This window comes from Carcharhinus amblyrhynchos, chromosome 10 (genome assembly GCF_965287045.1).
Source record: "Carcharhinus amblyrhynchos chromosome 10, sCarAmb.v2.hapA, whole genome shotgun sequence".
NCBI classification, from domain to species: Eukaryota; Metazoa; Chordata; class Chondrichthyes; order Carcharhiniformes; family Carcharhinidae; genus Carcharhinus; species Carcharhinus amblyrhynchos.
In genome coordinates this window covers 88,793,345-88,820,999 of record NC_137333.1, presented here as the reverse complement: position 1 = coordinate 88,820,999, position 27,655 = coordinate 88,793,345, and the positions used below count along the sequence as shown (strand labels likewise).

Genomic DNA, 27,655 nt, shown 5'->3' with positions numbered 1-27,655 from the left:
TTGGGCAACACCAGATCTGTTTTTGATTTGTAGCTAATCTGTTTAATGGGAAATGCTCAGATGTTATAGCCATATATTGATGGGGTTTTACAAGGTCATCAAAGTCTGCAAATTGAGTTCAAGGCGCCAATTTTCTCAGTTGCTTGGAATAGAATCATAGAATTCCCACAATGCAGAAGGAGGCCATTCAGCCCATGGAGCCTGCACCAACAACAATCCCATCCAAGCCCTATTCCCATAACCTCAGGTATTTACCCTGCTAATCTCCCAACATGAAAGAACAATTTAGCATGACTAATCAACTTAACCTGTACATCTTTGGGAGAAAACCAGAGCACCTGGAGGAAACCCATGCAGACACTGGGAGAATGTGCAAACTCCACATAAACAGTGACCCGAGACTGGAATAAAATCTGGATCCCTGGTGCTATGAGGCAGCAGTGCTAACCATGTGCCACTCACTTATATTTCTGTTGATTTTTAAATGGTTCTAAACCTTTGAGAGGAATGTTCACATGACTCTAATCACACCAATTCAAATTAAAATATATTGTTAATGTCTTCCCAACCAGCGTTTTGATGCTTTCCCTACAGATAACCTCCCATGCCATTTCTCTTCTGCTATTGGTGCTGGATTCTGTACAACCATTATTGCTTCGCCTGTGGATGTAGTGAAGACAAGATACATGAACTCTGCCCCTGGCCAATATAGCTGTGCCTTAAACTGTGCAGTGACCATGTTAACAAAGGAGGGTCTTACAGCCTTCTATAAAGGGTAAGTTCTTAACACTAATGTTTCTAACCCGGTAGAAATGCAAATGTTGGCTCATGCTTGCATTTGGCGGGGGTATACAAGCTGGTGAAATGAGGGATGAATGTCAGTACTCGGGTTGCAGATAGAACACTGGATCTTGAGGGTATGGAGGAGAAAAGCAAGGATTCTATTTAATAGAATATCAGCAATTAGGAAGTGGAGGATGTTGAAAGAAGTTGGGGCTTATTTTTGATATTCCGCTAAATTAATTTAACACAAAGCTGGTTTATGTTTGAGCTGCTTCCTGTTTTAAGCATGGAATATTGCATGACTTCAACATCTCTGCTTAAAATGGATTCCAATTATTCACTTCTAGAATAATCTTAAGGGGTTGCAATCATATGATACCGCTTCCAAATCTAATCTGCTGTGTGCAGTCTGTGTAGTAAATGTTTTAAATGTATATCCATGCATGTTTGTACAATCATTTAAGTGCAATTGTTATTACATTTCAGGTTTATGCCCTCATTTCTGCGTCTGGGGTCATGGAACATCGTGATGTTTATTACGTATGAACAGCTGAAACGAGCTATGATGGTGGCCAGGCTTTAAGAATCTTCTTCGTAAACAAAAATAATGCTTCGTTTTAGCTGCTGAGTTTGCACAACTTGTTCACCAGTAACAACTCTTTACTTCCTTCTACCTCTTTCATTAGAATTTTGCATACTTACTCCAAAATAGGTTGTGCAAGACTTTGGGAACGACTTCAGATTTAAATCTTAAATGTTTCATTGTTTTGTCTGATATTTAATTTCTTTACTGATTTTCATATCTTTCATTGGCACAATATGTCCATTCCTTTAGACGGTCATGACATTTGTTTTACCATGGACCTTGTCTCTGACAAATTTTCTTTTCCCACCCCACAAATAAATGTGATACACCAGCAGCAAACAGCTATTGTAAATTTGTTTTGGAAAATCTATTAGCGGTTGGCAAATTTCACTGTGTGGGATTAAAATACCACGCAGGAAGAACCTCGATTCCAGTTTGGAGTAATGTGCTTGACTTTATAACTCTTTTAATAGTTCTGTTGCTGTTCTGTTTGAAATAAAACACTTTTTTATTATGTCTCACTGCTGTCTCAAATAATAAAAGCGGATTCTCATGATGAACAATATAAACTTTTTTTAACCAGGTTTGTGCTTGTAGCTAGTGCATTTCATTGCAACCTATTTTTGAAGAATTTTTAAATTATAGAATCAGTTTAATTATTTTGGTCTTTTTAGTCATGACCTCTGATTATAGAAATTGTAGAAAATTACAGCACAGGTGGAGACTATGCAGCCCATGTCCACACTGGTTGATGAGAAGCCATCTGAATGCCACTTTCCAGCTCTTGGTCCTTAGTTGTATAGGTTATGGCATCACAAGAGGCAGAGCATTTTAACATCCCAAAAGAATTATCCATCAAATGTCCCTGAGACCTCCAACCACTGTTGCCCTGTTTATACACTTCTCAACCAAGGACCTTCCTCTCCACTTGATCTAAACCCATCTTAATTAAAGCATATGAAATTAACACTCAAAATGCCTTTTTGAATGATTATCTAGACAGAAGAACTTGCAGGAGAATGGCACTATGTGTACTCTTCATTTGGAGAGTTGGTGCAGACCTGACGGGCTGAATCGTGGCCCTGTACTGTAACAACTGTGATAATCTATGTTTCGGCCATTAAGGGCAAACATTCTGTACACCTCCATCCACCTCAGGACTACGAGGACACAAACTGTTCGTCTACACTTTTCAGCATTATTATATTTTCCCTTCCATTGTTAGCCTTTCCGAAATGCATTATCTCACTCTTCTCTGGATTGAACTCCATTGATACCTTTTATGCTGTCAGTTAGATTTCGGCCATTTTCTATTTTTTGTACCTCATCTTGTTCTTAATACTGAGGCCTTTGACAAATCAGGATATATAGTACCAAATTCCCTATGAATATTTTGTTAAATTTGCTGAGAAAATAGTCAATTGGCAGTACAGAATTTGAGTATTGCTGTCAAAGTTTATCATCTTGTGCATGAGGACAAATTTGGAAGAATGTCAAGTCTCAAAGGGCACAACAATGTAGACCACATTGTTAACTGCCTAGCAGCTAACCAACAAAATTCTGTTTAAATTCAAACCAAGCAAGTTGAACTTGGTGAAGGCCATGAGGATGAACCATGGAATGGCTGTCTCTCAAGCTATTATTTAGTTGAAAAAGGTACTATTTAAATTGTGCTACATCAAGGTTTTTCCTTTTAAACATCTGCATTAAATTGCATCTCCCAAATGCCTTCCCATTTCATCAATCTAAGTCTTGAAGTCCACTGCTATTATACTCATAGAACATAGAACACTACAGCACAAACAGGCCCTTCGGCCCACGAGTTGCGCCGATCACATCAACACCTACCAGTCTATAGACCTATCTATAACCCCCAATCCCATAAAACCCCATATACTCATCCAGAAGTCTTTTAAAAGACCCCAGCGAGTTCGCCTCCACCACCACTGACGGCAGCCGATTCCATTCACTCACCACCCTCTGAGTGAAAAACTTACCCCTAACATCACTTCTGTACTTTCCTCCCCGCACCTTAAATCTGTGTCCTCTCGTAGCGACCATTTCAACCCGGGGAAATAGCCTCTGAGAATCCACCCTATCTATTCCTCTCAACGTTTTATAAACTTCTATCAGGTCACCTCTCAACCTTCGTCTCTCCAGGGAAAAGAGACCCAGCTCCCTCAACCTAACTTCATAAGGCATGCCTCCCAGTCCAGGCAACATCCTTGTAAATCTCCTCTGTACCCTTTCAATAGCTTCTACGTCTTTCCTATAGTGAGGCGACCAGAACTGCGCACAGTACTCCAAATGAGGCCTGACAAGGGTCTTATAAAGTTGCAGCATTACCTCCCGACTCCTAAACTCAATCCCTCGCTTAATGAAGGCCAGTACACCATACGCCTTCTTGACCACCTCTTCCACCTGCGAGGCCGATTTAAGAGTCCTGTGGACCCGGATCCCAAGATCCTTCTGCTCTTCAACACTACTAAGACTCCTGCCCTTGACAGTGTACTCGTTCATCCCGTTGGTTCTGCCAAAATGGACGACTACGCATTTATCCGCATTGAAGTCCATCTGCCACTTCTCCGCCCAGTCCTGCATCCTATTTATGTCCTGCTGCAACTTTTGACATCCTTCCAGACCATCCACAACACCACCGACCTTCGTGTCATCAGCGAACTTACTTACCCATCCCTCCACTTCCTCATCCAGGTCATTTATGAAAATGACAAACAGCAAGGGTCCTAGAACAGATCCCTGGGGCACTCCACTGGTGACTGACCTCCATTCAGAAAAAGACCCATCCACAACCACTCTCTGCCTTCTGCAGGCAAGCCAGTTCTTGATCCACAAGGCCAAAGGCCCTTGGATCCCATGCCCTCTCACCTTCTCAAGAATTCTTGCATGGGGGACCTTATCAAACGCCTTGCTGAAGTCCATGTACACCACGTCCACGGCACTTCCTTCGTCAATGTGCTCAGTCACATTATCGAAGAACTCAACTAGGCTCGTAAGGCACGACCTGCCCTTGACAAATCCATGCTGACTATTCCTGATCATGTCAAACCTCTCCAAATGCTCGTAAATCTTGTCCCTCAGAAGCCTCTCCATCAGCTTACCAACCACTGAGGTCAGACTCACCGGTTGGTAATTTCCCGGGCTATCTCTGTTCCCTTTCTTGAAAATAGGGACTACATCCGCAATCCTCCAATCTTCTGGAACCTCTCCCGTCTCCATTGATGACGCAAAGATCATTGCCAGGGGCTCGGCAATCACTTCCCTCGCCTCCCACAGTATCCTGGGGTACATCCCATCTGGTCCCGGCGACTTATCTATCTTGATAGAATTCAAAATTCATCATGTCTTAGGTTGCCAATTTTTATACAGTTCACAAACCTAGACATATTTGATTTATTATTGTCACATGTATCAACATAAAGTATTGTTTCTTACGCGCTATACAGACAAAACATACTGTTCACAGAAAAGGAAATGAGAGAGTAGACAGAGTCAATGGATGGGAGGTTGGTTTGCGTGATGAATTGTGCTATATTCACAACTTTTTTGTAGTTCCTTGTGGTCTTGGGCAGAGCAGGAGCCATACCAACCTGTGATACAACCAGAAAGAATGCTTTTTATGGTGCATCTGTAAGAGTTGGTGAGAGTTGTAGCTGACATGCCAAATTCCCTTAGTCTTGGTGTTGGTGGGCTTTCTTAACAGTGTTGGCATACACGAACCAAGACAGGTTGTTGGTGATCTGGACATCTAAAAATTTAAAGCTCTCGACCCTTTCTACTTCGTCCCTGTTGATGTAGATAGGCATGATGTGGGTATGCCGGTGTTGGACTGGCGTAAACACAGTAAAAAGTCTGACAACACCAGGTTTTAGTCCAACCTATTTATTTGATAATATACTCGCAAGCTTTCGGGTTAGCCCCTTCATCAGGTGAATGGAGAGTTCTGAACTCTCCATTCACCTGATGAAGGGGCTAACCCGAAAGCTTGCGAGTATATTATCAAATAGATAGGTTGGACTAAAACCTGGTGTTGTCAGACTTTTTACGATGTAGATAGGGGCATGTTCTTCTTTACGTTTCCTGAAGTCGATGACAATCTCCGTTTTGTTGACATTGAGGGAGAGATTATTGTTGCCACACCAGTTCACCAGATTCTCTCTCATTCCTGTAGTCTGTTTCGTCATTATTTGAGATCTAACCCACTACGATGTCATCAGCAAACTTGAAAATCAAACTGGAGGGGAATTTGGCCACATAGTCATAGGTGTATAAGGAGTATAGTAGGGGCTGAGAACACAGCCTTGTGGGCACTGGTGTTGAGGATGATCGTGGAGGAGGTGTGGTTGCTTAGCCTTACTGATACATGTATATAAATGACCTGCATTTGTATATAACTAAAAAGCATGATCCTAATACAGACCCTGGGAGTAGTATCCTCTGCATACTTTGTTCCAGCAAAAGAAATCAATTTGCCAATACTATGAGTAACATGCATCTATGTAACACCTTTAATGTCTCCAGGTGTTTCACAACTGTATTCAGACAAATGTTGTTGCTGAGCAAACGAAGGATATACTCAGGCTGAGTGACCAGTACTCAATTAAAGAGGAGCAACTTGGAAGAGCGGTTGGGAGAGAACGCCAGAGTGTGATGCTCAAAGGTCTGAACGTATTTGGACTGAAGGAAGGGTGGGATGCACAAGAGGCCAGAGGAATAGAGAGTTTTGAGAACAGAGTGGTCCATTGCAAGGCTGGAGGAGATGGAGAGAAATTAAGCCATGAAGCAATCTATATGTGAATTAACATTTCAAATCGGGGGCATGAGAGCCAATTTAAGTCAACGACAAGGATGGGTGGCTGGAAATCAGGTAGCAAAGGCATGAATGAATGTTTCATGGCAGATGAACTAAGGTGGATAAATGTTACCGCAATAGAAGTAGGAACTCCTTTCGATGGAACTGAAGATCAAATTGGATCGAATAGGGTTTCAAGATTTCAAACCATCAGATTTGGCATGAAAGAAAGCATCACGGGGGTATGGAATTGGTAGCAAGAGATAGTGGGGGAATTTTCCTGTCCTGCCCACCAAGGAAATAGGAACCAGAGGGCCGAACCATGCAACAGGCTATTGACCTCGGGTGGGATTCTCCGATTTTGGGGTGAGCACAGCCGCAAAATTCCACCCGTTCAAGTTTTAGAGGGACTTCTTGCAACAGAACATCCAAAGCTTTGCTATTGAATTGAGTTGTTCAGCCACCCAAACATTTTTCAGCACCTTTAAGGGCCACTAGGATCATCAACAACTGATGTCAATAAACTAGACAGGCAAAATTTGCCTTTTGGGCTGCAAGTGTGGCCCTTCTAAAATATTGAAATCAATAGGTTAAGGTGTCTTGCAGTTCTGTTTAAACAGTCTGGTAATAACATGATAGAACAAACAAATTGTTTGATTAAGGGTGGAACCGGTGGATGTGGTGTTTCTCGATTTTCAGAAGGCGTTTGATAAGGTGCCGCACAAAAGGTTGTTACAGAAGGTTAGGGGGCATGGAGTTGGGGGTAAGGTGTTAGCGTGGACAGAGGATTGGCTGTCAAATAGAAGGCAGAGAGTAGGTGTCAATGGGTGCTATTCGGATTGGTAGTTGGTGACTAGTGGAGTGCCCCAGGGATCAGTGCTGGGGCCTCAGCTATTTACCATTTATATAGATGATCTGGAGGAGGGAGCTGAGTGTAGGGTGCCGAAATTTGCTGGTGACACAAAGATAAGTGGAAAAGCAAATTGTGTGGAGGGTGTAGAAAGTCTGCAGAGGGATCTAGATAGGCTGAGTGAGTGGGCGAGGACCTGGCAAATGGAATACAATGTTAGAAAGTGTGAGGTTATCCACTTTGGCAGGAATAATAGTAGGAGGGACCACTATTTAAAGGGCGAAAAGCTGCAGCATGCTACGGTGCAGAGGGACCTGGGGGTCCTTGTGCATGAGTCGCAAAATCCCAGCCTACAGGTGCAGTAGGTGATCAGGAAGGCAAATGGGATGCTGGCCTTCATAGCGAGAGGGATTGAATATAAAAATAGGGAGGTCTTGCTGCAACTGTACAGGGCACTGGTGAGGCCGCAGCTGGAGTACTGTGTGCAGTTTTGGTCGCTGCACTTGCGCAAGGATATTTTGGCCTTGGAGGGAGTGCAGAGTAGGCTCACTAGGCTGATACCAGAGTTGAGGGGGTTGAACTATGAAGAGAGGCTGAATAGCCTGGGCTTGTACTCGTTGGAGTTTAGAAGGATGAGGGGGGATCTTATAGAGACGTATAAGATGATGAAGGGGATGGATAGGGTAGAGGTTGAGAGGCTCTTCCCGCTCAGAAAGGACAGCAGGACTAGATAAGGGGGGGGCAGTTTAGAACGGAGTTGAGGAGGAACTTCTTCACTCAAAGGGTGGTGAATCTCTGGAATTCTCTGCCCGTTGAAGTGGTGGAGGCTACCTCGCTAAATATATTTAAGACGCGGGTATATAGGTATTTGGTAGGCAAGGGGATTAAGGGTTATGGGGAGAAAGTGGGAAAGTGGAACTGAGCCACTTCAGATCAGCCATGATCTTATTGAATGGCGGGGCAGGCTCGAGGGGCTAGATGGCCTACTCCTGCTCCTATTTCTTATGTTCTTAAATCATCCAGCACCTGTTTTGCATGGACACAGAGTTCCAGTTATCTTCAACATTATCTTCAACCTATGCAAATTGATGCTGAGTAACTGCATTAGCAGTCCCAAAGCAAATGAAACACAATGTTAAACATTTCTCATAATATTTTAAAAATAGAATATTTATATACGTTTATTCCTCTGGACTGTAATAGTGCATGGAATGAAATGGACAGCATTGACTATGAGATCTTATGCCTGGAGGAGAATTTACATCTATGGAAAATATCTAAAGTGCTATTTCCAGGCTAATGCATAACAAATAACTTGCTGTTGAGAACCTATTTAAAAAAGGGAAATAAAGTCAAATAATTTGTTCCTCCAAATTCCCTAAGAAGGAATAATTTTGCATCTGTTTGAGTCTCTTTGCTTGCAAAGGCAATCATTTAAAAATTCCACTCTCAAAAAGTGTTCAAAACAACCCACAAATCAAGAAGTCAAGATATGACGGTTGTTTTTGAAGCAAGTTTGATTGTGACCTTTTAGAATTCCCACCGAAATACAGAGAAATTTAATGCAAGAAAGTAAAGTTTGCTCAGTTTATTCATGCTCCCTAATAATTAACTGGTATGTCAGTCACCATATGCAAAGCCATAATAGCTATGTGAAACTGGATATAGAAACTGCACTTGGAACAGTAACACCATAATTAGCCAAACAGGCAAAGTAACGAGAGATAAATTTAAGTCGTGAAAATCTATGCCACTTAACAAAAATCATTCTCAGGATATGGACTTGCTCAAATTAAAAACTAAACGCAGACGAATAGTTGGAATTTTGCTGGCATCTCTCTGTCAGGTGACTGGCAAAATCCCAAATGGAAGGGCATAAACATCTAAAAATGGCCCATTCCCAGAGTTTCTGTGATCTTCTACAGATCTTACAGTGGGACATTGGGTGAGTCCATGGAAATTCTTCACAAATTCCTTTTTATCTCAGATGACTTCCAGTGTATTTGCAGCATTTTCTATTGCAATTTAGATTTTCAGTTTTCATAACAACTCAAATACGGGAATATCCCAAAGCAATTTCTTTATTTATTCCTGGGACATGGGTGTCGCTGGCTGGCCAGCATTTATTGCCCATCTCTAGTTGCCCAAGGGCAGTTGAGAGTCAATCACATTGCTGTGGTTCTGGAGTCACGTGTAGGCCAGATCAGATAAAGATGGCAGATTTCATTCGCTAAAGGATATTTGTGAACCAGATGGGTTCTTCCGACAATCAACAATGGTTTCATGATCATCAGTAGATTCTTAATTCCAGATACTTTTTACTGAATTCAAATTCCACCATCTGCCAAGGTAGGATTCAAACCCAGGTTCCAGAAAATTAGCTGAATTTCTGGATTAATAGTCTGGAGATAACACCACTAGGCCACTGCCTCCCCATTCAGAAGGGCAAAGTATAACACCAATCCACATCATGAGATATTCGGTCAGATGACCGAAAATGTGCAGGTTAGATGGATTGGCCATGCTAAATTGACTCTTAGTGTCCTAAAATGTTTAGGTTAGATGGGTTAGCCATGGAAAATGTGTTGGGTTATGGGGATAGGGTGGGGGCGAGGGCCTGGATGAGATACTCTGTCAGCGTCAGATGGCCGAACGGCCACTTCTACACTGTAGGGATTCTATGATTCTCTTATGATTCCATGATTAAAAGCTTGGCCAAAGATGTAGGTTTAAAGGACTGTCTATAAGAGAAAAGTGAGGTAGAGAGGTATGGGATGGGGGGGCTGGGGGGAAGGGAGAGTAGAGTTGCAGAGCTTGGGGCCTAAGCAACTGAGAGGGTGACCGCTAATGGTGGTGACACTAAAATCAGGATGCACAAGAGGCCAGAGTTAGAGAAGTGTCAATTTCTTGGCAGATTGTAGGGTTGGAGGAGATTACAAAGATAGGGGAGAGTGAGGCCATGGAGTTTTTCACAAACAAGGCTGACGCTTATAAATTCACAATTTTTATCTTCAGTTCTGCAAATAATATCTGTTTACTTGCGTAGAACTCCTGTGTTGATCCATGGTTTCCCAGTCAAAGGTTATAATTATGTGATTTAATTACAATATGTGCTTATCATCATTCACCAACTTTTATAGGAAATGTCACACACAATAATCAAAAATGAAAAGTTTGTTTCTGCAATCCCTATTTATAGAGTTTATGTTGTAAATACATTAATATGCTATATATCAATACAGAAGGATAGATACACCATCCTGATCCTTTAATTGCTATCATTCTTATTGCCATTGTTGACTTCATACTTGTAACGCTCGAATAACCAGCTTCTTCTTTGATGGTGTGAGCTTTTCTGGAAATTGAATGTTGAACTGGATCACAAGGTCTCCTTTCTGTAATGGATCCTTAGATAAGGGCATTCCTTCTCCTGGGACAACTTTAGTGTATTTAGGACTAGGGGAAAAAAAAAGTAGGAATTACAAGGAATCAGGATACACTTCCTAGAGAGTAGAAAAAGAAAAAACTTGCATTTATGTAGCAGCTTCCACATCTCAGGATGTTCCAAAGCCATCTACATCTAATGAAGTACCTCGAAAGTAGAGTCGTTACTAATATATCTAGTAGGTGATGAGTGCACAGTAAGGTCCCACAATCAACAATCTAATAATAACTACATAATCTGTTCTTTTTGTGATATTGGATAAGGGATAACTATTGACTAGGTCATCAAAGGGCAAAAAAAAGACAAAAGGGTCAATTAGTGTGGTGAGCCAGGAAGATCGAGAGAGAGATGAAAAATGAGGTTTGTGCCCAATTTCCGTCCCTCAAGATGATACCGGCCCTGGATTGCTGCCAAGGTCAGCATTGCACTGCTGGTTTAAATCTTAAAGTCTGGAGTCACATGTAGGCCAGTTGTAGTAAGGTGGGGGGGGTGGGGGCATGTGGTGAATGGAGGCGGCAGTTGGCTAGGACGTGCATGGGGGCTGCAAGAGGCTGGAGTGGGGAGGAATCGGGGAGGGTGCTGTGTTCTGCTGGGTGGGGGATGCAATTGGGGGGGGTGATCAGTGGGGTGGGGGAGTGAGATCTTTCAGTGCACTAGCTATGTACACTTTACATAGTGCACTGGGAGATCATGCACATGTGCAATGACACCCTCTAGCAGTCAGTATCCGGTTTCCTGGCGTGAATAGACTCCTCCCTCCTGGTGAGAATCACACTTGGCATAAGATTTGAATATTTCCCTAGTGAAAAAAATGGGCATGATTCTCTTCCATTTTCATGCTCAAAGAATTTTTTTGCTAAGATCACCCCCAACTACTTTTTGCTTTCAAAAGAACATGAAAACTAGGAGCAGAAGTCATCTGACCCCTCGAGCCTGCTCCGCCATTCAATAAAATCACGGCTGACCTTTTTTGTGGACTCAACTCCACTTAGCCGCCTGCTCACCATAACCCTTACTGTTCAAAAATTTATCTATCCTTCCCTTAAAAAACATTCAATGAGATAGCCTCAACTGCTTTACTGAGCAGGGAATTCCACAGATTCACAAACTTTGTGTGAAAAAGTTCCTCTTCAACTCAGTCCTAAATCTTATTCCCCTTATTTTGAGGTTATGTCCCCTAGTTCTAGTTTCACCCACCAGTGGAAACAACTTCCCTGCTTCTATGTTATATATTCCCTTCATAGTCTTATATGTTTCTATAAAATCTCCCCTCATTCTTCTGAATTCCAATGAGTATAGCGCCAGTCTACTCAGTCTCTCCTCATAAGCCAACCCTCTCAACTCCAGAATCAACCTGTGAATCTCCTCTGTATTTCCTCCAGTGCCAGTATATCCTTTCTCAAGTAAGAAGACCAAAACTGTACACAGTACTCCAGGTGTGGCCTCATCAACACACTATATAGCTGCAACATAACCTTGCTGTTTTTAAACGCCATCCCTCTAGCAATGAGGGACAAAATTCCATTTGCCTTCTTAATTACTTGCTGCACCCGCAAACCAACTCCTTGAGATTCCTGCACAAGGATACCCAAGTCCCTCTGCACACAGCATGCTGCAATTTTTTACCATTTAAGTAATAGTCCATTTTGCTGTTATTCCTACCAAAATGGATGACCTCACATTTACCAACATTGTACTCCATCTGCCAGACCCTCGTCCACTCACTTAGACTATCTATATCCCTTTGCAAACTTTCAGTGTCCTTTGCATACTTTGTTCTGCCATCCATCTTAGTGTCATCTGCGAATTTTTGAGACACTACACTTGGTCCCCAACTCCAAATCATCTATGTAAATCGTAAACAATTGTGGTCTCAACACTGATCCTTGAGGCACACAACTAGTCACTGATCGCCAACCAGAAAAATACCCATTCACCCCTACTTTTTGCTTTCTGTTAGTTAACCAATCCTCTATCCATGCTAATACATTACCCATAACACCATGCATCTTTATCTTATGTAACAGTCTTTGGTGCAGCAAATTGTCAAATGTCTTCTGGAAATCCAGATACACCACATCCACAGGTTCCCACTGTCCACTGCACATGTAGTGTTCTCAAAGAATTCCACCAAATTAGTCAAACATGATCTTCCTTCATGAACCCATGCTGCGTCTTACCAATGGGACAAAAATATCCAGATGTTTCACTATTTCTTCCTTGATGATAGATTCAAACACTTTCCCTACTACAGAAGTTAAGCTAACCGGCCTATTGTTACAAGCCTTTTTTAAACAGTGGCGTCACATTTGCTATTTTCCAATCTGTGGGAACAACCGCAGAGTCCAGCGAATTTTGGTAAATTACCACTATTGCATTTGCTATTTCTCCCGCCATTCCTTAGGGATGCATTCCATCGGGACCAGGAGACTTGTCTACCTTTAGCTCCCATTAACTTGCCTAACACTACCTCTTTTGTGATAATGATAGTTTCTAGGTTCTCGCCTGCCATAGTCTTCCTGTCATCAATTTTTGGCATGTTATTTGTGTCTTCCACTGTGAAGGCTGACTCAAACTGTTTAATGCCTCAGCCATTTTCTCATTTCCAGTCATTACATTCCCCTTCTCATGCTCTAAAGGAGCAATGTTTACTTTAGCCATTCTTTTTCTTTTATATATTTGTAGAAACCTTTGCTATCTGTTTTTATATTCTGAGCTAGTTCACTCTCATAATCCATCTTACTTTTCTTTATAGCTTTTCTCGTGGCTTTCTGTTGACATTTAAAGATTTCCTAATCCTCTCCGTTCCCACTAATCTTTGCCACTTTGTAAGCATTTTTTTTCAACTTGATTCCCTCCTTTATTTCCTCAGATATCCATGGCCGATTATCTCTTTTTCTATGGTTCTTCCTTATCAATGATATATACTGTTGCTGAGCACTATGAAAGATCGCTTTGAAAGTCCTCCACTGTTCCTCAATTGTCCCACCATAAAGTTTTTGCTCCCAGTCTATCTTAGCCAACTCTTCCCTCATCCTTTGTTGTCTCCCATGTTTAAGCACAAGACACTGGTATTAGATTTTATCTTCTCATGCTCCATCTGTATTTTAAATTCAACCATACTGTGATCGCTTTTTCCAAGAGGATCCCTAACTGCAAGATCATTAATTATTCCCATCTCATTACACAAGAACAGATCTGGGATAGCTTGCTCCCTTGTCGGTTCCATTACATATTGATCAAGGAAGCTATCACAGATACTTTCTATGAACTCCTCCTCAAGGCTGCTTTGACCGACCTGGTTTGACCAATTGATATGTAGATTAAAATCCCCTGTGATAATTGCTGTACTATTTTTACATGCAGTTATTTCTTTGTTTATTTCTTGCCCCACCATGATGTCATTATTTTGTGAACGATAGACTATGCCCATCAGTGACTTTTTCCCCTTACTGTTCCTAATTTCTACCCAAATGGATTCAACCTTTTTTTCCATAGAACCCCCATCATCTCTCACTACCACCCTGATGTCATCCTTAAATATCAGAGCTACACCATCTCTCTTAGCTTCCTGTCGGTCCCTCCAAACAGTTTGATACCTCTAGATATTCAACTCCCAGTCGTGACCTTCCAGCAGTCATGTCTCTGTAATGGCCACCAAATCATACTCATTCACAATGATTTACGCTGTCAATTCATTTACCTTGTTTCAAATGCGCTGAGTATTCAGATAAAGTACTCTAATGCTTTTTTTTGTACCTTCTTTATGAATTCTAATACTTCCATTAATAACATCTCCTGAGTTCTCCTTCCTTTTAACTTTTTTCCTGATTTTTGATGTAATTGGAACCTTCTCCCTGCATTTTGTTCTTGCTCCCTCCTTTTTGGACTCCTTACATAGGTTCCCATCCCCCTGGCATATTAGTTTAAACTCTCTCCAACTGCTCTAGCACTCCCCCTAGGACACCAGTCCCAGTCCTGCCCAGGAATAACTCGTCCAATTTGTACAGGTCCCACTTCCCCCAAAACCGGTCCCAATGCCCCAGGAATCTTCCCCTGACACCACCTCTTCAGCCACTTATTTATCTGATATATCCTGTCATTTCTACTCTGACTAGCATGTGGCACCGGTAATAATCCTGAGATCACTACCTTTGAGGTCTGATTTCTTAACTTTCTTCATAGCTCCTTATATTCTGCTTCTAGGACCTCATTCCTTGTTTTATCTATGTCATTTGTACCAATGTGTATTATGACCACTGGCTGCTCGCCCTCCCGCTTCAGAATGTCCTGCCAAGATAGCTCTTGAGTTTCTAGTTTGACTGAGTACAGCAAGTGGACCAATATTAATCATAAATCAAAGAACAAATGACACAAAGTCTCAGAATGAATAGGTCTAATACTTGAGCTATTATTTATTTCTGATCTGCAATGGAAATTGCTGAAACTGAGTAACAACCTTTGATATTTATAGTAAAAATAAACTTTTTAAAACCCTGAGTTACTCTTCCCTGCATTCCAAGTTTCCCAAATAAGGATAATGAGTAATTATTTAGGCACCTTGGGCACAATCTAGCGACTCTGCTGGCCTCTGGCACAAATCCTATAATGGCCATGAAATCTTGTCAGCAGCCAAAAGCAGGATTTGCACCAGTGAGATCTCAGTTTGAGATCTTCCCCCGCCACCTGCTGGTGATGTGATGAGGTTTACACCTCAGAAGGGTGTGAACCTGATTTCCATACATTCTGAAATTGTACAGAATGCCGTTGAATCAGGTGAGAAAAGGCTGCTGTGAATACAACAACTTTCACACAACTTCTCTCACCTGATCCAACACACTGTGCAATTCTGGGAAGGTTGCACTCTTTAGCTTGGAACTCAAGAAAACGAACCCCAAATGGCAGGAATATTTGTACTCATAACCCTGCATCGAAGACAGCTAATCCTTTAATAACCTCTTGAGCTGTTAATCAAACAGTGAAATTACATTCCTCACTATGACAGTGATAGGTTTTGGAAGCAGTCAAAAAATAATACGTTATAATGGTTGTACTTAACATTACATCAACAAACAGCGATTGAAACTGAAAGCATAGCTTGTTTTCAATTTACAAACAGGCAGACTGACAAAATCCCAGTGCTGTACTGAAGACTTGGAGAACAATCCACACCCCTATTCAAGTTGTTCTAGTTTTGCTTCAACACTAGCACTTACCCAAAAACGTCTGTTCACACACATGGCCAATTATCCCCCTATCAGTTTACTCTCAATCATGAGCAAAGTGATGGAAAATGATGTCAACAATGCTATCAAATGGCCTTTATTCAGCAACACCTGCTCACTTATGCTCCATTTGGGTCCGCTAGTGTGACCTCATTATCGTTTTGATCCAAAAACACATAAAAGAGCTGAATCCAGCTGTGAAATGAGATCGACTGATCTTGATATCAAGGCAGCATTTGACTAAGTGTGGTATTAAGTACCCTTAGCAAAATTGAGATCCGTGAGAAAATGGTGCAAAAATCTCCACTTGGTGGGAGTCATGCCTAACACAAAGAAGATGGTTGTGTTTTGTAGGCCAATTATCCCAATGCCAGCACTTCAATGGAGAAGTTGTTTGTGGTAATATCCTAGGCTCAACCATCTTCAGCTGCATCAATGGCTTTCCTTACATCATAACATCAGAAGTGGGGATGTTCACTGATGATTGCACAGTGTTCCCTACCACCTAGCTGAGCAATCAGAGGAAAAGCTTTTGGATTTCTGCTCACAGTAAAAATCATGAAAATAGCTTATGGATACTCACTGAACAATGTCATTGATTGGGATGCTGAGAAATCTACCATCAAGTGTCTCAATTTGCACAGTATAACCTGTTAGAGCCTGAAATCAAAATAACCATTAAATATTAAAACGTGAATTGTACAAAATCTCTAAAAATTGAAAACATGCATTCTTTAGTTTCAGATTTTTTTTGACAGTTTGATAAATTTGGGGGTTGCTTTTCACTCATAGTTCCATGGCTATTCACAGATTTCCAGTGCCTTAAACAAATCTTTGCGTGTATGTCTTGTCAGTAAGCCTTGACAGACTGAGCTCGATTTTGTCTTCATCCAACATTTATCCATGTGTGTTTTCCAGCAGGGTTGCTGGCTAACAGTCCTGGTTCATAGAATCATAAAATCCCTAGAGTGCAGAAGAAGGCCATTCGGCCCATTGAGTCTGCGCTGACCACAATTCCACCCAGACTCTATTCCTGTAACCCCACACATTTACAATGCTAATCCCCCTGACACTGGGGTCAATTTAGCATAGCCAATCAACCTAACCCACACATTTTTGGACCGTGGGAGGAAACTGGAGCACTGGAGGAATCCATGCAGACACGGGAAGAATGTGCAAACTCCACACAGACAGTGACGCAAGGCCATGGGACACGGCAGACAGAGTACCCTTCGTCATCCAGTAGCTCCCCGGAACGGAGAAGCTACGACATCATCTCTGGAATCTTCAATATGTCATCGATGAAAGCAAAATTCTCGCCAAGGCCATCCCCACACCCTTACTTCTTGCCTTCAAACAACTGCACAATCTCAGAGTGTCCAAGCAAACTACCCAGCCTTCAGGAGAATCATGACCATGACACCACAAAACCCTGCCTCAACCTCTGCAAGACGTGCTGGATCATTGACACGGATGCCATCATATCAAATGAAAACACCATCCACTAGGTACATGGTAAATATTCTTGCAACTCAGCCAATGTTGTCTACCTGATACGCTGCAGGAAAGAATGTCCCAAGGCATGGTGCATTAGCTAGGCCATGACAACGGATGAATCAACACTGCTCGACAATCACCAGGCAGGAGTGTTCTCTTCCTGTGGGGTAACACTTCAGCAATCACGGGCATTCAGCCTCTGATCTTCAGGTAAGCGTTCTCCAAGGCAGCCTTCACAATAGACGACAACACAGAATCGCTGAGCAGAAACTGATAACCAAGTTTTGGACACATGAGGACAGCCTCATCTGGGATCTTGGGTTCATGTCACACAATCTGTAACCCCCATGACTTGCCTGGCCTTGCAAAATCTCACTAACTGTCCTGGATGGAGAAAATACACACCTCTTTAACCTGTGCTTAACCTTCTCTCCACTCATATTTTCTGTACCTTCAAGACTTGATTACCTGTAAAAACTCACATTCCAACCACTATCTTATAAATTGAGTTTGTGTCTATATATGCCCTGTTTGTGAACACAACTCCTCACTCACCTGAAGAAGGAGCGACACTCCGAAACCTTGTGCTACCAAATAAACCTGTTGGACTTTAACTTGGTGTTGTGAGACTTCTTACATTGAATCAGGGCTTCCGGCTTTCCTAATCTGTATTGTTTATTATCTCTTATTAACAAGGTGTACAAATGATCATGAGAAGGGTGCAAAAATATTTCCATAAATCACAAAATACACAACATTAATGCATTCATGGACTTCACTATTAAATGGCAGGATATTGAGTGCGCTCCGATGATTTCCTAAATGCTGAGTTCTTGAGCTAAATCACACAGAGGCTCGAGTGCAGATGAGATTCAACTTAATTCTAGAAGCCACCAGCAGAGAATCATAGAATAGAATCATAGAACAGAATCATAGAACAGAATCATAGAATCTGTACAGTGCAAAAAAGGCCATTTGGCCCATTGAGTCTGCACTGACTCTATGACAGTGTATCTTACCTAAGGCCCTCTCTCCCACCCTATCCCTGAAACCCCACATATTTCCCATGGCTAGTCCAACTGACCTATATATCTTGGTGTACTAAGGGGCAATTTAGCATGGCTAATCCACCTAACCTGCACATCTTTGGGGTGTGGGAGGAAACTAGAATACCCTAAGGAAACCCACACAGACACGGGGGAAAATGTACTAGCTCCACACAGAGAGTCACCCAAAGCCAGAATTGAATCCGGGTCGCTGGAACTGTGAGGCAGCAATGCTAATCACTGTGCCACAGTGTCACTTAATTACAAATTTTATTTTGGATTATTTAATTGTATTCCAAATAGCTTCAATGGATTTATGTCTGAAATAGTAAATATAGGAAAATTATTAATAGTTCATCTGCTAATATTGCAAAGAGTTATTTCTAGCTTATGAGGATAGCAATGTTTGAAATTGAGTATGATATAAGGCGTTATGGTACTCAACCAAGTAGATCAAGGAAATTTGACAGTGAATCAATGAATTGTACTGAAGTAGCTAACTTCAACTGAGGTAATGGTGGGATATTTCAGTTCACTTCAGCATCTTTAGGCAAAAGCAAATTTTATTTAACAATGGAAAATCAGTCAGAGTTTCTGATCCTGACCAATATCCAACAATTGCTTTCTGGAAATGGATTGTGGAAATCAGAGAGGACAATGTATGAGCCAGTTGTAATGTCTTTCATGTTGCTTAGTTTGCTGGGCCACCTTTAGATAAGGTCTAGGTGGTGCCAATGTCCAGGGCTTGGGTGTCACATGATAGTTTGTGGCAATATCTGCCCTGGAAATGCTCATTTAGGGCACAAAGCTCCAGAAGATGTTGTCTATTATCATGCACCTTGCCCACCCCATGACAACTGTGGCACATTGGCTATGAATCACTTTCTGCTCCAGCATATGTGTTGAAGTCACTCAGGCTGAATAGCTTCTCATTATTTGGAATGTTCCTCAGCACCTAGGGAGTCATAGAAATTTTATTTGACTGAGATGCTGGAATACAGAGTTGGTGCATAAGTACATCTGGGTTAAAAGGATAGCCACAGGGAGATGACATGCGCAACCTAAAAGTAGCCATGACAGCCATACAAAAGACAAGGAAATACTGTGCAAATAAACACTGCAAATCTTATGTCAAGAAATCCAAACTGTTCTATTAGCTCTATACAAAGGGATCAAGAGGGCACTTGGGCCTGCCCCCACCAAAATTGTTCCCTTGAAACCAACAGATGATGAAGTGCTCACCGACAGAAGTAAACAAATAGCCCTCTGAACACTATCGTGAACTGTACTCACGTGAGTTGACATCTCAGAGTTTGTGCTTGATGCTCTTCCATTTTCCTGAGATGGAAATATGCTGTGTTTCTAAACCTACCCTCCATTCACCTGATGAAGGGGCAGCACTCCAAAAGCTTGTGATTTCAAATAAACCTGTTAGACTTTAACCTTGTGTTGTGAGACTTCCATTTTCCTGTCATGGATAAATTAGATGAAGAACCCTCATCACATAACTGTGAGAAGGCCCTAGACCACCTAGCAAACAGAAGGGCGACCAGCAAGGAATTGAGAAGTTCCATCTATGTCACACCTTTATGACCTTTTCCTTGTCCATTTCACAGGAGATGCATGACACCAAATCATCACTTTTTTCAAAAGCAAAAAGTGAGAAGAGTGCAACAACTATAAGAGTACCTCACTCCTTAGTGTTACAGGGAAGGACTTTATTAGAATCATGCTTAAAAGACTTATCTACTTGCAGAGTGTACCCAGTAGGACAATGTTGTTTCTGTGCTGCAGATCTACTGTGGGTATCTTCTTCCCCACATACCAGCTACAAGAGGAATGTAGGGAACTTTACCTTACTTCCGTAGATCTCACTAAGGTATTCAACACTGTCAGCAGAGCAGGGTTCTACGAGATTTTGGGAAAAATTGACTGATGACCAAAACTCCTCAGTTTCATTTACTACTTCCATGACAACACGCGCTGCACTGTATAGTTTGATGGCTGAACTTCTAAAAATTTTGGCCAATGAAATGAAACAGAGCTGTGTCCTAACCCCCACTCTGTTTGATATCTATTTCATAGTAAGAAGTCTCACAACACCAGGTTGAAGTCCAATAGGTTTATTTCAAGGTTTAATTGACAAATAAACCTGTTGGACTTTTATCTGGTGTTGTGAGACTTCTTACTGTGTTTACCCCATTCCAACGCCGGCATCTCCACTTCATGATATCTATTTCCCCAGGCTCCTGACCTTCAACTTCCCTGTAGATATGGAAGGAGTCTACTTGACATTAGGTCATACTGCAAGCACTACAATCTATCAAGGCTGAAAGCAAAGATAAAAAGCACAGCATAATCTGATCACAGAACTCCTCTACATTGACAATACTGCATTAGTTGCTCACATGGCAACTCAGATGCAAAGACTCATGGGTTGTTTTACCCATGCCTGTAACCTGTTCCCTTTGGCTATAAGCATCAAGCAAACCAGAATCATAGGACAAGTACTGCGTCTCCAACCCTGATCACATTAAATAAAACCCCATTGCCACCTTGGGCCACTGCGACAATTTGTCCTTTGATACAGAGCTCGATACAGGCATAGGGAAAGCAACTGCCGTGACATGTGAAACATGCATGGGAAACATCAAGGTGTGTGGCAGTTTGAATTTTTAAAATCTATTTTCGGGATATAACCATCATTGGCAAAGTTGATGCCGAGTTGTCCTGCAAAAATAGTGGTGAATTTTATTCATTGTTTGATACATCTGGCTTTCTAAGCCACATAGGAGTCAATCTCGTTAATATGAAATTAAACTCATATACAGCCCAGACCACATATGGATACTAAATGAATTGGTTGGGGTTTTACAACAATTATGTCACTTCATGGTCATTTATACTGTTGCTTAAGCTTTTTTATTTCAAGGTTTTTAAAATTGATGTCAAATTTTAATACAGTCATGGGTGGGGGGGGGGTGCGGGGTGGGATTTGAACTTACATGCTCTGAACTATTAACTCAATCCTCAAGTTGAATTGCATGATTGTGGTAAAGTCGAAAGCGACTTTACCACAGTCAGAGTGGATAAAATGATGAAGAAGGCATTCGGCATGCTTGGTTTCATTGGTTAGAACATTGAATACAAGAGTTGGAATGTCTTGTTGAAGTGGTACAAGACATTGGTAAGGCCTCATTTGGAATACTGTGTGCAATTCTGGTCATCCTATTATAGAAAGGATATTATTAAACTAGAAAGAGTGCAGAGAAGATTTACTAAGATGCTACTGGGACTTGATGGATTAAGTTATAAGGAGAGGCTGGTAGACCTGAACTTTTTTCTCTGGTGCGTCAGAGGCTGAGGGGTTATTTTATAGAGGTCTATAAAATAACGAGGGGCACAGATCAGCTAGATAGTCAATATCTTTTCCCAAAGATAGGGAAGTCTAAAACTAGAAGGCATAGGTTGAAGGTGAGAGGGGAAAGATACAAAAGTGGTCAGAGGGGCAACTTTTAAACAGAGGGTAATGAGTGTCTGGAACAAGCTGCCAGAGATGGTAGTAGAAGCAGGTACAATTTTATCTTTTAAAAAGCATTTAGATAGTTACATGGGTACAATGGATATCGAGGGATATGGGCTAAATGCGGGCAATTGGAATTAGCTTAAGGGTTTTAAAACAAAGGGCGGCATGGACAAGTTGGGCCAAAGGGCCTGTTTCCATGCTGTAACCCTCTATGACTCTATAACTATGACTCGTTGCAGCTTTATATATACACAAGATAAGGGTCTGATAGAATCGTAAAACACATCTATTCTTTTCTCCCTGGCTCCAGCTGAAGTTTCTTCCTGTCCCAGGATGCTCACCCTTGCTCCCGATTGGCTCGACTTCCCTCTCCATAGGGTCCAGCTCGATCATGTGGCCCTCAAAGGATTGCCCTCTTAAAGGGGCCATGTTACCACAATAACCATTGCACTGATTAACAATTAACATAACCACTGATTAATTATAGGATTCGTCGAAGGATTTTTGACAATCAAAATATATAACATCTACTTGACTTCTGTCAGTCAGCTCATTTTTTTAACCTTTCAAAATATTTAATCAAGTTGACGAGATGAGGCCTACTTTTCCAAAAGTCTTTAAATAAAATAAATGAACATGTCTGTGGTTTCTTGGTTCTGTCAATGCTTTTTTAAACTAATTCTATCTTTTGATCATTCATTGGACTCCTAAACAATCATTTCACCCCAATGTAATGTTTTCAAGGAGTGAGAACTGAAGAAAAGGCATAATTTAAAATCTTAACCATGTAGAGGAACTTCACACCAGTCTGCCCTGCAGAATACCCACAGATTGATATGGCTTTTAGAATAATGCTGTTGATACGTATTTACTGAAACTAAGGAATCAAATCTGAAACTAATCAAAGTCATCTAAGCATATGCTGCAACAGAAAAACATGTTCTATTCTCCCTTTCTAATGCAGGCCCTGAATTGACATTGCAATCTACCTGAACATTACACATACCTTTGCCAAGGAAATAGGAGCACAGAAAATTAGATTATTTTCATCTCGACAGAAGAATTGATGTGGTTTCTCTTTCACAATAAATATAATGTCTGATGGAATATTATTTGGACCCTGCATAAATCAAAAGCAGTAAATTAATTTAACCCACACAAAATATGATTAAAATTTCATATTTAATAATGTCATAGTCACAACCATTCTTCTACTCTAAGAACATTGCATGTGTCTTTGATCAACATCTTTAATCATAAGGTCCACTACAACTCGTATCGGTATAGATTATGCTGTTGAATAATCTGCTTGGAAAGAGATAGCAGCCAACTGCAAGCCCCACACTGCCTGGAAATATCACCCGCCTCTGCCCCCCAGACCAATTCCACCATCCCCTCCCCCATCGAACTAATCACGATGCAGAGCTGCCCATATCCCCCACCTCAATTTGATCGCAATGCAGAGTGCACAGCAGCACCCCTCCCTCCCCGATTAGGCCGCCCCTTCATGCACTGCCCCTATAAGCCCCACACATAAAAGCCCACCCTCATAGGCCCTGCATCCTTAGGCCCCACCCATTGGACATTGCTGAGGTGCCAGGCTGGCAATGCCAAGGTGTCAGGGTGACACTGCTAGGCTGGCACTGCTCAAGGGGCACCCCCCATGCCCTCAGCCTCCCAAGAAAGCCTCAATGGGCTCCAGTTCCACTGGCAAGGCCAACACAAATGTTCCCTGTTCATGGAGAGCAAGTGTTTTCCTCGCTGGAGAGAATCCCTCCCAGAGAGGCCGTAAAGACAAGCGAGCCCAGACAATTGAGTGCCAGGCTCATTAAATAATGAGAATGAAATCAATAGAATACATTGCCATAATTTATTCAGCCCCTCGTCCATTTCCAGCAAGAGGCTGACTTCGCCAGAAATCAGGTTGAAACGTAGACATAGAAACATAGAACAGTACAGGCCCTTCGGCCCTCGATGTTGTGCCGAGCCATGTTCAAACCCAAGATCAAGCTATCCCACTCCCTATCATTCTGGTGTGCTCCATGTGCCTCTCCAATAACCACTTGAAAGTTCCTAAAGTGTCCGACTCCACTATCACAGCTGGCAGTGCATTCCACACCCCAACCACTCTCTGAGTGAGGAATCTACCGAGGATATCCCTCCTATATCTCCCACCATGAACCTTAAAGTTATGCCCCCTAGTAACAGCTACATCCACCCAAGGAAATAGTCTCCGCATGTCCACTCTATCTATCACCCTCATCATCTTATAAACTTCAATTAAGTCGCCTCTCATTCTCCTCCACTCTAAAGAGAAAAGCCCCAGCTCCCTCAACCTTTCCTCATAAGACTTACCCTCCAAACCAGGCAGCATCCTGGTAAATCTCCTCTGCACTCTCTCCTTCTTATAGTGAGGTGACCAGAACTGCACACAATATTCCAAATGTGGTCTCACCAAGGACTGGTACAGTGCAGCATAACCCCACGGCTCTTAAACTCAAACCCCCTGTTAATAAACGCTAACACACTATAAGACTTCTTCACAGCTCTATCCACTTGAGTGGCAACCTTCAGAGATCTGTGGATATACACCCCAAAATCTCTCTGTTCCTCCACATTCCTCAGAACCCTGTCATTGACCCTGTAATCCGCATTCAAGTTTGTCCTACCAAAATGAATCACCTCACACTTATCAGGGTTAAACTCCGTCTGCCACTTTTCTGCCCAGCTCTGCATCCTATCAATGTCTCTTTGCAGCCTACAAGAGCCCTCCACCTCATCCACTACTCCACCAATCTTGGTGTCATCAGCAAATTTACGAACCTACTCTTCAGCCCCAGAAGAGCCAAGAAATCATGTGTGATCTTGACTTCTCGGCTGTCATGCAATTTTACTGGCTCGCTCCGCCCGTTGGGGTGGCATAGTGGCACAGTGGTTAGCCGGGTTCAATTCTGGCCTCAGGTCACTGTCTGTCTGTGACTATCTGCACATTCTCCTCATGTCTGTGTGGGTTTCCTTTTGGGTGCTCATGTTTCCTCCCACAGTCCAAAAATGTGTAGGTTAGATGGATTCGTTCTGCTAAATTGCCTCTTAGTGTCAAGGGGATTAACAGGATAAATATGTAGGGTTACAAGTATAGGGCCTGGATGGATTGTTCCTGGTGCAGGCTCGATGGGCTGAATGGCCTCCTTCTGCACTATTGGGTTTCTATGATTAATGAGCAGAGTGAGCTGGTAAAACTCCACCCAATCTTTCAGAACCGTGGCAAATCAGTGGTGATTGCAACCCTGGAGGGAATGCGCTTCTTCACAATTTTCTTCTTACTTTGACCTTACCCTATACATTTTGCATCACCAACAGCTATATGTACTGCTAGTCAAGTCTTCTTAATGATTCTCCTTTCACTGCCCAGGTAGTGGTAATAATAGGTCTTTGCTTTTTAAGTTCTATCATGTGATGCAGGTGCCGATGGCCAGAACAGTATTTATTGCCAATCCCTCAATGCCCTTGGAGAGGTGGTGGTGAGCCATATTCTCAGACCGCTGCAGATCCTGTGTTGCACAGTGCAATAACAAAGGGAATTCCAAGATTTTGACCCAGCAACAGCGATTGGCCAGGGTGTAAGGGGGAAGATATTGGGGCAGTGATTGGCCAGGGAGGCTAGTGCTCAAGCAGGGTGATGTCCAGGGCAGGAGGGTGCGCAGGGGGATGGAAGTGACATATCTCCCAGTATACCATGTACACTTGTACATAGTATACTGAGAGATCAAGGCGCATGTGCAATAGCATCCTTTGCAGTCAGCAGCCAGTTTCCTGGTGAGAATACACTCTGTCCACTTCCACTGCTTGCATGAATTACTCTTTACCCCTTTTTTTGCACCAATGGCATATGATTGCATGTGGGAGTTCACCCAAAAAATGGGTGCGTAGATGGCACTTTTCAAATCCACGACCGTTACCATCTAGAAGGACAAGGATGGCAGACACATGGGAATACCACCACCTTAATGTTCCCCTCCAAACCACACACCATCCTGGCTTGGAAATGTTTGGCTTTGTTTTACTGTCACTGGGTCAAAATCTTGGAACTCCTTCCCTAACAGTTCTGTGGGTGTTCCTACACGACATGGGCTGCAGCGGTTTAAGAAGACAGCTCATCATCACCTTCTTAAGTGCAATTAGGAATGGGCAATAAATGATGGTCTAACCAGCAGCACATCCCATGAATAAATAAAACAAAAAGGCAGGCCTAAGGACTGGCACATGGAGACTGTATCGCGGCTGCCGCAAGGTATAACCCTGCATAATGCACTGATTGTGGTCACAAACCAGATGGATAATGAGGGGGTGGAATTCTTTCGATTAATAAAAATGGCAGGCGGGTTTGGGGTGTATGCAAGGCAATGAAGATATAATCTATGAAACCTTGCACCTTGGGAAAGAAGTAGATGCTGCAATTTCAGGTGCTGTCCTGTCTACTTTGCTGTATGCATGAGGAAAATAATGTAGGCTTTGCTCTGGGTGTACAGAGCCTGAGTGAATTCATTAATACAGAAAGTATACTGAAAATGTGAGATGTCACTGATATCGCCTGCCAAAACCTGAAATAAACTCATGGCATAAACATTTAGGGCCACAAAGGCAAGGAGGGGGACAGAGAAGCAGAGGGAGAAGGGACAAGAGAAGCAACATGTCAAATTCATAAAAATTTGTAATTAAGCATGACTCAGCACAAGAAATAAGAACCAGGAGTTGCTGCAGCTCATTACAGCTAGCACATATCAGATGAATATGAATGTCAGGTAACACAAAACTCAAACACATGACAGGGTAGGCAAGTGCGTACTAAGGATGAATATCAAGTAGAATCTCAAGCTTAGTAGTCAAGACAGATGTAGCAGGCTTCACAGTTAGCAACCACTCGAATAAACAGTTTTAGAAATTGACGTACACCCCTCAAGGCTGAAAAAAAACACTCCTTCCACTTCGATTGCATTATCATCTGGTTGTGACAAATTATAAATTAATAAACTGAGACAGAATGGATTAGTTTAAGCAAAAGCTTATGAATAGACATTTAATTGATAAACAAATTGTTAATCTTGAAAGTATAAAAAAATTAAGAATATAAATTTATATAGATTATATCTGGTCCTGATTAAAGTGCTTGTGAATCCTATAAGCAATACTGAGTGCACAGTATAAATTCACAGAGGGCAGCAAAGAGTTGCCAGAATGATGTGTCTTTGTGTTAAATATTTTGCAATGAACGTGACATCTTTTATTCAGCTTCCTTTTGTTTTTCGACACTTAAGGAACTGCAGACACAAGCCAAAAACAATATTTTTTTTAAATGGAGTATCTGGTAGATGAAAGACAAAAATAAAGGCCATTTTTCATACCTTTAATGCCAAAAACATTCCAAGAGGATTTACAGTGAGGAAAAAAATAATAGATATAACAAATATAGTTATTGGTGAGCTATGGTGAAAGAGCTGGAAAATGTGATCAAAAGCTTGATTGAAAGTAAGAGTTTTGAAACTTCAAAGATGACGAGAAAGAGAGAAGCTAAAAGGTTCAGGGAGAATTTCGAGAGAATAAATCCTAGCTGAAGACCCTGCCACCAACGGTGGAGCAGAGCGATGGAAACTGGCAGCAGAAGGCAGTCAGGAGAATGAAGGATAATTGAAGTTACAGCAGAGGAGGCTGTGAATGTAGCATGGGATGAAGCAATGGAGCACTTTAAAAAATAAGGAAAACATTTAATTTACTGGGAGCAGCGTGTGTAGATCGCAGAGGTGGGATAATGGCTGGGATTTTATGGCCTCGCTCATCCCAAGATGGTAAAATCCCACTCGAGGTCAATAGACCTGCCCATTATCCATCC

The 27,655-nt window shown here is 42.0% G+C and overlaps 2 protein-coding genes across 5 annotated transcripts in view; one reads left to right on the top strand and one right to left on the bottom strand.

Moving 5' to 3' along the window:
* Nucleotides 1–1,890, top strand: part of ucp2 (uncoupling protein 2) — a 51,435-nt gene extending 49,545 nt beyond the window's left edge. For both annotated transcript variants that reach the window (XM_080197547.1, XM_080197546.1), the window contains exons 7-8: nt 595–775; nt 1,270–1,890. In XM_080197547.1, the coding sequence (XP_080053673.1) occupies nt 595–775; nt 1,270–1,366 (278 nt within the window). In that variant the 3' untranslated portion in view covers nt 1,367–1,890. The remainder of the gene's footprint in view (nt 1–594; nt 776–1,269) is intronic.
* An 8,312-nt stretch (nt 1,891–10,202) lies between these two features.
* The window catches only part of dnajb13 (DnaJ heat shock protein family (Hsp40) member B13), a 43,058-nt gene continuing 25,605 nt past the window's right edge, over nt 10,203–27,655 (bottom strand). For 2 of the 3 annotated variants that reach the window (XM_080197959.1, XM_080197960.1), the window contains 3 exons: nt 22,775–22,888; nt 16,283–16,359; nt 10,203–10,485 (listed from right to left, as the gene is read on the bottom strand). In XM_080197959.1, the coding sequence (XP_080054085.1) occupies nt 10,332–10,485; nt 16,283–16,359; nt 22,775–22,888 (345 nt within the window). In that variant the 3' untranslated portion in view covers nt 10,203–10,331. The remainder of the gene's footprint in view (nt 10,486–16,282; nt 16,360–22,774; nt 22,889–27,655) is intronic. The other variant, XM_080197961.1, reaches the window with a different exon arrangement.